The sequence below is a fragment of the Fulmarus glacialis genome, unplaced genomic scaffold, assembly GCF_000690835.1.
Source record: "Fulmarus glacialis isolate BGI_N327 unplaced genomic scaffold, ASM69083v1 scaffold1784, whole genome shotgun sequence".
NCBI classification, from domain to species: domain Eukaryota; kingdom Metazoa; phylum Chordata; class Aves; order Procellariiformes; family Procellariidae; genus Fulmarus; species Fulmarus glacialis.
Window position 1 is genome coordinate 46487 of NW_009207246.1, and position 9625 is coordinate 56111.

At 41.6% G+C, this 9625-nt stretch overlaps 1 protein-coding gene across 1 annotated transcript in view; it reads left to right on the forward strand.

The window, feature by feature from the left end:
* Positions 1–400: 400 nt before the first annotated feature.
* The window catches only part of PHLPP1 (PH domain and leucine rich repeat protein phosphatase 1), a gene marked incomplete at its 5' end in the record, with an annotated part of 66506 nt that continues 57281 nt past the window's right edge, over positions 401–9625 (forward strand). The window contains 2 exons of the mRNA XM_009576000.1: positions 401–597; positions 2614–2739. Of these exons, the coding sequence (XP_009574295.1) occupies positions 401–597; positions 2614–2739 (323 nt within the window). The remainder of the gene's footprint in view (positions 598–2613; positions 2740–9625) is intronic.

Sequence of the window (9625 nt, forward strand, 5' to 3'; positions counted from 1 at the left end):
AGCATGGAGTACATCACCCCCTCCTGCAGTTACCAGACAGTCAAAGTGAACTCAACTGTAACCAATTAATTACTGTTGAGGATGAACATTTGATTTCCAGGTCCCACAGAGAAGACTGGTACCATTAATTGGTACTTCTGTGACTATTGCAGATTATTTCATGTACTGCAAGACTGTGGCTTGCTCTCCATGATACCAACCTGTCATATACTTCTACCTATGAAAGAAGCCTATACTGAAGCTGATACTAAATTACCTGCTTACATGGTTTTGAAGCCATGTTTCATTTGTTGCACTGCAGCCTGTAGCTTGAGAACTTGCCGATAAAGTCTCAGGATGACTTGAGTGAAAGAGGCAAAGATTTTCCGTGATTAAGTGGATGCTTTTGTTTCTATTTCAGGAAAGCCCCACAGCATTGGCAGCTCCGAACGGATTCAGCTCTCAGGAATGTACAATGTTCGAAAAGGGAAAATACATTTGCCAGTCAACAGATGGTCAAGACGCCAAGCTATCCTTTGTGGAACATGCCTAATTGTCTCATCAGTAAAAGAAAGCCAGACTGGAAAGATGCATGTCCTCCCTTTAATTGGTGGAAAAGTAAGTTTTTTTTTTTTTTTTAATGTATTTGCTTGCTTAACCCCTATTTCTTTACACAGAGAAGATTGCATTCAATTATGGTGATTCTTAGTCCCTCAAAAGCTTGTTTCTGTAAATGGGGTTATCAAAGTATATAAATGACTTTTGATTATGGTCAGAGTCATATTTAACAATTTACAACGTGTGGATTAAGATGCTGAAGAAGAGCAAGGGAAACACATTCAGTTTCCTTTTCATGTGTGCAGTGTTGAATGTTTTATATGTGCAATAGTACACAGCCAAAGGATACATGCACCTGTATTGTGTATGATCTGTACCGTGCCTCTTCATCCAGGTTTTATCCATGCTGGGTTATTCTAAGATCTGAAAACTAACCAATAAAGGCATGGGCTTATTTTCAACATTTTTTTGTGTGTTCAGCATTGTATGAGTAGTGGTCTGACACAAGCTAACAGCAACAAACATTTTTACTTGTGAAACGCTGAAACTGGACTTTTTTCTGATTGATTACATCTGAAACACAGGAGGTCCAGTCTGAACACAAGGAGAACTTTTTTTTCACTGTGAGGGTGACTGAGCACTGGCACAGGTTGCCCAGAGAGGTTGTGGAGTCTCCCTCCTTGGAGATACTCAAAAGCCATTTGGACACGGTCCTGGTCAAACAGTTGTAGATGGCCCTGCTTGAGTTTTGGCCAAGGTGACCTCCAGAGGTCCCTTCCCATCTCAATCATTCTGTGATTCTGTGAAACTTTAGTGAAGACAGTAAAATTGCAACATTACTATTTCAGCCTAAATAGTGTTTCAGAACACTATTATTGGCTTGATTAGCCAAGGTAATGGGAAGAGAATCATTAGCTTGAGGATTAATTTACATCTGAAGTAACGCTCTTTTACCTTGCATACTGATAAGTTTGATTCCTAAGAGTCATTGGGAGAGAAACAAGCTTCACAATGTTACATATGCAGACTAGAGTTGATTCATTAATCTTCTATACTAGCAATGTGGAAAGTAATCCTTTCTTCTAGGAGCTGTTTTTCCTATCTCCTTACATGATTCTTCAACTCTTACTTGGAGGTACTGAAGTAGAGACATTTTCCTCTTTTAGCAACACTGTCAATTCACTGACAGTGAATTGTATTCCTGGCTGTAGCACACTGGAGAGGACAGGATTCAGGTCCCCATCAGCCTTCTCTTTGAGATGAAAAAGCGTTTTGTTTTTTTTTCAAATTTAAAAAGAGAAGAGATTGTGTACCTTTTTTTTAATTGCTTAACATGGAATTTCTAAGTTGTTTTTGCGCAGAAATGCCTTGTGTAATGTAAAACTGTGTTAAGTAGAAAGTTGACAACAAATTTTAAAAGGAAAGGAGAACCAAGCTGAGAAAAAACGTACTGAGGGCTTCTGCTGACAAAGCCTTGGAGGAGGGTGCTTGGCACAGAACTAAGTGTTTTTTAAATTATCGCTCAAAAAATATTCTTCCTCAACCCCATAAATACTCTGCACTTCCTGGTTTGCAAAGGCTTTCCAGAATGTGGTGCTGAGACATTGAGACCATAAGTTGTGTGGGACTTCTCGTGTATGGTAGCAGAATGATGTATTCTGGGTGTTTTTTAGCAAGTTGAGAAATGCCAAGGAATTTAATTGGGCTGTAAGAGAAGCATTTTGTTAAGCCTGTTTTTAATAACCAGGAATATAAATTGTACTTCTTTAGGCTGTGTAAAGACAGCCTTAAACCTTAAAGGTTTCAGTGGGAAACCTTTTATGGTGCTCAATCTCTCTTAAAATATTGATGTTCTTGGTGTGTCTTTCCTTGGGTTCCTTCGTCCTTCTGTTCTCATTCCTTGCTTGGGTAGATTTCATTAATATTTGACAGCCAAGATCCAGCTTGAGGGCTTGAGAGGGTTAGTCCAACTCTACTTGAAGAGCTCCTCTTGGGCACACTTTAACTTTGCCCTGGGGAGTTCTGCAAAGAGGCTTTTGGTTCTTGTTTACTAACAGTTTTGTGTCTCTACTGTAGGTGGAAGAAGTGAAAAAGCACCAGCACTGTTTAGCATTTAGCTCCTCTGGACCTCAAAGCCAGACCTACTACATTTGTTTCGATAACTTCACTGAATATTTGCGATGGCTTCGACAAGCATCAAAGGTGAGAAGAATGCTAATTCCTGCCTGAATGGGGTGTTTGTAGTGTTTCCCCCAGTTCTGTGTTCTCCATGCAGTGATATAGTCATTCTTCTAGGTTCATTATCACGAACTGCTGCTGCAGCTGTTAGTGGTGCATAAAAACCCTCCGTTTGGGAGCTCTTGGTAACAGGCAATAGGGAGGTGAATTTTTCTGCATTTATACTGAGACTTCTTTCTACTATGGTTGTGTAAGCAAAGTGCTGTGCTGGACTTTCTCCCTTTTCTCATCGTGATCCAGCTGGATGGATGGAGTGAGATCATTAGAACAAAAAGGATGACAAATACAACGGTCAAAATTTCAGTTTAAAAAGCTTTATTTCAGTGTTAATAAAAACTAAATTAGTGTTGGATTTTTTTTAATTCGTTCCCTACGCAGAGCCTAAAGATGAAATTGCTAGAATTAAGGAATTTTTTTCTTGCTTGGAAATGTTGCTGAATCTCAGTTTAGTTTTTGATTTTTTTTTTTAATAAGCAATCATTTTATATCAGTAAAAAAAAAATTAACTAAAGCCTTTGTAAACTAAATTTTATACTGTGCTTAGAGCACAATTTATTGTGGGAATTTAGGTCCTGCATTATTTTGTTCGACTCTTCAGTTCCACTATGTGTTGTTGAAAGGTTGTTTTTGCAATTACCTGTTTTATCTCTTAATCCCTGCCACTTTTTTTGATAAATCCTCTCTGAAGTAATTTATGTATCTTGAACCACTGATTTTTTTTTTTATTTTTAACATGCGAGTTCTTTTGCTGTGCTGTCAGCACTCTCTCTTTGGTTTTCTAGTTGGGCCTAAGCTGTTCGTTAATTTGAGACTTCATAGAGCTGTCTGTTGGTGCTCTTTGCTACGTTAAAGCAACTTGGTTTTATGTAGTACTACTGAGAGATATTTATGGCACACTAGATCTGTTCTGTCTTTTTAGATTCCAATAATGTATTATCCAGCCTATTGCCAGTGGTATAGCCTGGGTTATGGGCTTTTTTAAGAGGTTTGATTATTATGTCAAACTTTCTTTGAGCAGTAACTATTGCACCTCCCAACACATGCATCATTTAAAATGTCCTTTAGTTTTTTCCTAGTAAGTTTTAAAATTCTTTTTAAAGACGCTGCTCTGGCATCTCTGCTCAGGTCTGTTAAGCCTCAAGGTAAAAATCCCCAAGGCATGTTTTATGAGACGGCGAGGCACGGTCTGTCAGGGTTTTGAGTTCTTGCCGCTTTGTGGCTCTCTCTGGGAGAGTAGTGCCCTTTCATCTCCAGAGGCTTTGACATCAGATAAATGAAAGGCAAATCTAATGAGTGAGAAAAACAGTGGAAAACAATGAACTTCAGAAGTAGAGATAAATGGCCAGAAAGCCCCTCTGAATTACTGGCAGCGTAAGCTTGTTCAGTGCCATGCTGTGCTTCTCTCTTTCTCTCTGGTTCACCCAAATGACTAACAGCGTTGGGACGATAGCCAGCATGAGAACATATCCCCATGCACTCATGATATCCTCCCATTTCTCTTATGTAAGAGTAAAAAGAAAACACATAGTTTCAAGTGTCTTTTCAGACTGTCAGAACTGAAGAAACGCGCTATGCTATTTTTTGTTGGTAAAGCGTGCTTCGAGTTAAAAAATGAGGCTTTGTTTTCCCCAACTCCCCAGCCCCAAAAACTGAGACTGGGCGCTCTTGGATTCATGGATTTTGAAACAGTACTTCGCCACTTCAAGTTGCTTTTTTAATGTTTGGGTTTTCTATCCTTAGACTGAAAAACAGAGACAAGCGTGATTGTATGCAAGGCAGTTGTGTGGGAAGTACTGTGCAGTAACACTGTTTCTGAAGAACAGAAACAGAGAAACTAGTAATGCTGCAAAAGTAACTCAAACTTCCTCCAGCTGGTGCTGTTCGTGTCCAAGTGCTTAATTGTAAGGTGCATCGTTCCTGATTTACATGTACAAATAAATGAGAAAAAGTTTCATCTTCAGCTGTGTAGTTCAGGCAAGCTAGTGTTCTCACGCAGGAAAAAACCCCAACATTTATATGAGGTACTCTGCCTCGGGTGTTTGGAAGCTAGTCAAGTTCAAAGAAGTTAAATATTCTTGTTAACCAAGAAGATACCGTGTAAAGCATTGTACGTCCAAAGGCAAGCAAGTTTAGGAAGGGAGATGTTATGGCTCTAACTCTGAGCTTCTATTTGCTTCTTATGGGCTAGGTCACATGATGCTTACATATTCGTCTTTAATCATAGTATATATAATCATATATATATATATAATCATATATAGTACTGGCACTTTTGTGAATTATTATGAATAGTATTTAAGACTAATTTAAATATAGATGTTATTTAATGGCATTTGTTTTGAAACTGACATTTGTATTAACTTGTGTTCAGTGGTAGTTTTTCTGCAGTCCATGCTCCTGATGAAAACTGCTGCTGCTGAAAACTGAGGCTTCTGATACTTACAAGTGTAATGAAAACTTTAATTATAAATTTTAATGCAGAAGGAGATCCCTGGTAAAATATTTCATTAAAATTGCTCAATTCAGTTTTTAACTATGAAAAAAATTTTCATGTCTGTCTTCTGTATACTTCAAAAGAGCTAGAAGGTGATGTTATTTTAACTTTTAAATAACAAGCTTAATCTTGAAAGGACACTTTGCAAAGAATGCTTGCTCTGCAGTCTTTCTCCCCACAGAATATTGGCAATGTTGACTTTTTAATGTTGTTCCAGAAGGAGACAAATCCTAACGCATCACTCCTGCAATAAATGTATATGTGCTAGAGAAGTTTTGAATTCACGTTTGCAGAGACTTGGGCTCAATTTAATTAAAAATGAGCATCGCTCATGTATAATCTGATTGATTCTAACAGTGAAATCTATCTTAGCCAAGACAGCTCTTGTGCTCTGCCCCAGTAAATTTTTGGAAGGGTTTGTGAATAGGTGTTAGGATTGGTTTTCCTGCATGTGTGTGTCCTGAAGTGAACAGAACTGCTGCTTTCAGGACAGACTGGAATTATTGCACGAATACTGACCTAAATATCGAACTTGGTGACATACTTACTCCAAATAGGTCACTTTTAGATGTGCTGATTTAGCCTCAAACAGAATATTTTTAAAAGCTGAAAATGTGGCTTGTTCGTTAATATTGATAGTTCTATACCACAGTGCATTTCTTTCCTTTTTCTTTCCAAATACTGGAGTCCTAATTAAGGAAGCTCGAAAGGAAAACAACAAAAACAAATTTGGTCCTTTATGATCTAATATGTTCGTTCTGTTGCCAAATGTTGAAAAATAAGCTTATGCAACTGGGAGGGGGGAGCGGAGGGGGAAGAAAGGGACATCGTCATGGCTTTAAAGACTTTTGTCTGCATAAAGTTGGCATGACGGTTCTGGAACCTGCGCAGTTATTTGCAGAGCAATTCTGATCTGCCACTTGAATGTCAAATGCAGAAGGACGGGCAAAGAATGTGCGGTTAACAGTGAAGAGGACATGATGAGGGCTTTCCTTGTTTGCCACTTCCAAAACCTAAAAAGCTACACCCTTAATGTAGCAGGAGAGAGAGGTTTTATGTATAAGGTGTTACTGAGTGGTGGAACTTGCTGTCACGAGGCTTGTATTTGGGGCGTGGTGGCGAGCTCCTGCTGTTTGACACTTCTAACAGCTAAACTTAGTTAAACGTTTTTCAGCATGTGAAATTGCTGTGTAAGTGTTGACTACTGCACAATTCATGACATGGATGGATTGGCTGGAGTAAAAAGGTTATCAGTCCTCCATGTTCCAAGGCATGCGATTAAAATGGGATGTCAACGTCTGCCTCAGAAATTCAGTATTGCAGAGCTTAAGCAGGGACGTAGTACAGAATTTTATCTTCTTGGAAAATAGTGTGCATCACTGGGCATGCTGAGACGGGTTATCTGACCCTGCAGAACTTCTCCCCTCTCGGCTTTAGAGGAGCAGGAAGTGTGTCGACAGCTTCATGCGACAATTGTTTCCTGCTTTAGTGCTCGGTTCAGCTGGGCAGGTAGAGGAAGAGAGGCGATGAGAGGCAAGGGCTATAAATAATGCATGACTGCCTCACGTAAGCTGCCTGTGCAAGGCCGCTCTATACATCTACATGTAGATGGGTAGAGATGTACAGGCACACAGCCGCGTGTGTGTGCATGCCATCGACCGCTTCCAGGCTGAGTTGCACAGCTGTGGCTGGAATGACAGCGTGTTTAGTGGGGAATAAGCTCTTGTGTGGGGCTTAGGTGCCAGGGTGGATTTGCACCTATACACAAAAGAACCCTCCTCTTTAAAATACAAGGAATATCCAGAAAGACATCCTTGATGTAAAAACTATCTACCTTAAGAGTTCTCTCCTGTGTGCCTTTGTATTTTCCCTTCCCTGTTTCAGTCACCTGTGTCTTCAAGTCTGCAGTGGAAATGCATGTGGTGTTCCAGACGACCCTAGCCTGCTGTGAAAAAGGAGAGACTAAATTATGATGTCAGTGTACATTTGTGGTGGGTTGACCCGGGCTGGACGCCAGGTGCCCACCAAAGCACTCCCTGCCTCAGCTGGGCAGGGGAGAGAAAATAGAACGCAAGGCTCGTGGGTCGAGATAAGGACAGGGAGAGATCGCTCACCAATTACCGTCACAGGCAAAACAGACTCGACTTGGGGAAATTAGTTTAACTTATTACAATCAAATCAGAGTAGGATAATGAGAAATAAAAAACTAAATCTTCAAACACCATCCCCCACCGCTCCCTTCTTCCCAGGCTCAACGTCACTCCTGATTTCTCTACCTCCTCCCTGCCAGCGGCACGGGGGTACAGGGAATGGGGGTTGCAGTCAGTTCTTCACACATTGTCTCTGCTGCTCCTCCCTCCTCAGGGGGAGGACTCCTCACACTCTTCCCCTGCTCTAGCATGGGTCCCTCCCTCCCACGGGAGACAGTCCTCCATGAACTTCTCCAACATGGATCCTTCCCATGGGCTGCAGTTCTTCACAAACTGCTCCAGTGTGGGTCCCTTCCGCAGTCCTTCAGGAACAGACTGCTCCAGCGTGGGTCCCCCATGGGCTGCCAGCAAACCTGCTCCAGCATGGGCTCCTCTCTCCACAGGGCCACAGGTACTGGCAGGAGCCTGCTCCAGCGTGGGTCCCCGACGGGGTCACAGCCTTCTTCGGGCATCCACCTGCTCTGGCGTGGGGTCCTCCATGGGCTGCAGGTGGATATCTGCTCTACCGTGGACCTCCATGGGCTGCAGGGGCACAGCCTGCCTCACCATGGTCTTCCCCAGGGGCTGCAGGGGAATCCCTGCTCCGATGCCTGGAGCACCTCCTCCCCCTTCTTCTTCACTGACCTTGGTGTGAGAGAAACAGCCCTGCAGACATGTTCTCACTCCTCTCTCCAACTGCAATTGCTGCTGTGCAGTTTTTTTCCCCCTTCTTAATTATGTTATCACCGAGGCGCTACCACCGTTGCTGATGGGCTTTGCCTTAGTCCGTCTTGGAGCTGGCTGGCATTGGCTCTATGGGACATAGGGGAAGCTTCTGGCATCTTCTCACAGAAGCCACCCCTGTAGCCCCCCCCGCTACGAAAACCTTGCCACGCAAACCCAGTACAACATTATGTTTAAAAAGTGCTAAAAATAGCAGGAATAGCAAATTCAAGGGAGAAGGGCGTGGTGCCATATTGGTCTTACTCCTTTCATGTCAGCGCAGAATGCTCTCTTCATGCATTTATTGGCACCATGAAAGTAGCAGAAAATAACAATGGATTTGAATTTAGTTTGTACTATACCAGTAAGTAATGCAGGAGGCTCTACAGCAGTGGTCTCCATCTTTCCTCAACTTGTGTAGAGACCTACCTGGAGCAGCAGTGCAAAATTAACTATTTATCTTTTTTTTTTCTCTAAAGTTACCTAATTCTGACCAGCTGCCTCAGTCCTCTAGGTATTTTTTCAGTACAAGTTTGACAATTGTGTTCGGAGACTATGTTGTGAAGTGTGAGGCTGACCGTCTGAAGAGGACGAAGCTGATCTATGACACTAGTAATATGATTTTTATTTCTGCTGAGGAAAAAAGGTCTGAGTTCTGACTGCACACAAGCTTGGTATTACAGACCGTATTTATATAAATAAATTCTATAGAATTTAAAAATGAATTCCTGAATTTGATTGCAGTTCTGCAAATATATTTCCAAAATAGGAGACCAAGATGATCAGCTTGTGCAAGTGTTTTACAGGAATGGTGCTGAGGAAATGCAGTGAGCAACAATTGAGGACTAGTGATTAGAGAAGTACCTGCTTTTCAGCTGTGTTTCATCCACCTTTGAGCTAGTGAAAGATAATCAACTGTGGGACTGCCTTTTCCTTCAGCACAGAAGATTCTGCTCCTTAATTAAAGTGATGGGTAATAAGCCATATCCACTTGTGCATATAGCTTCATCTTTATTTCAGATACTGTCAGTTGCTAACGTCTGACTTTCTCGTATCAGGCGTGGTCAACCAGGAGAAAGACTAAAGTGCGGATTCCAACTTAACTGTGGAAAACAGACTTTGCAGAGCTTTTTAATACGAAATACAGCCTTCGGCCTGTAAAGAAGGCTTGAAGGCACTAGTCTCATGGTTAATTTAGCCCTACATTTTACTTGCGTTGGCTTGTCCGCTAGCTCATTGACCTGTTTCATATGTGTTTATAGATACTATAATGAGCTGTAATGTCTTTACAGAGTTCATCATTGCAGGGATTTTTATTACCAAACCTCAGTTTTCTCTGGAGGCATTAAGGACAGGCTTTTCTAATGCTTCCTGGTCAGAACCAGCTCAGAATACCTTTTTCCAAAGCCTTGACCACAGAGCAGTGCCGATGGCAAGTGTAGGG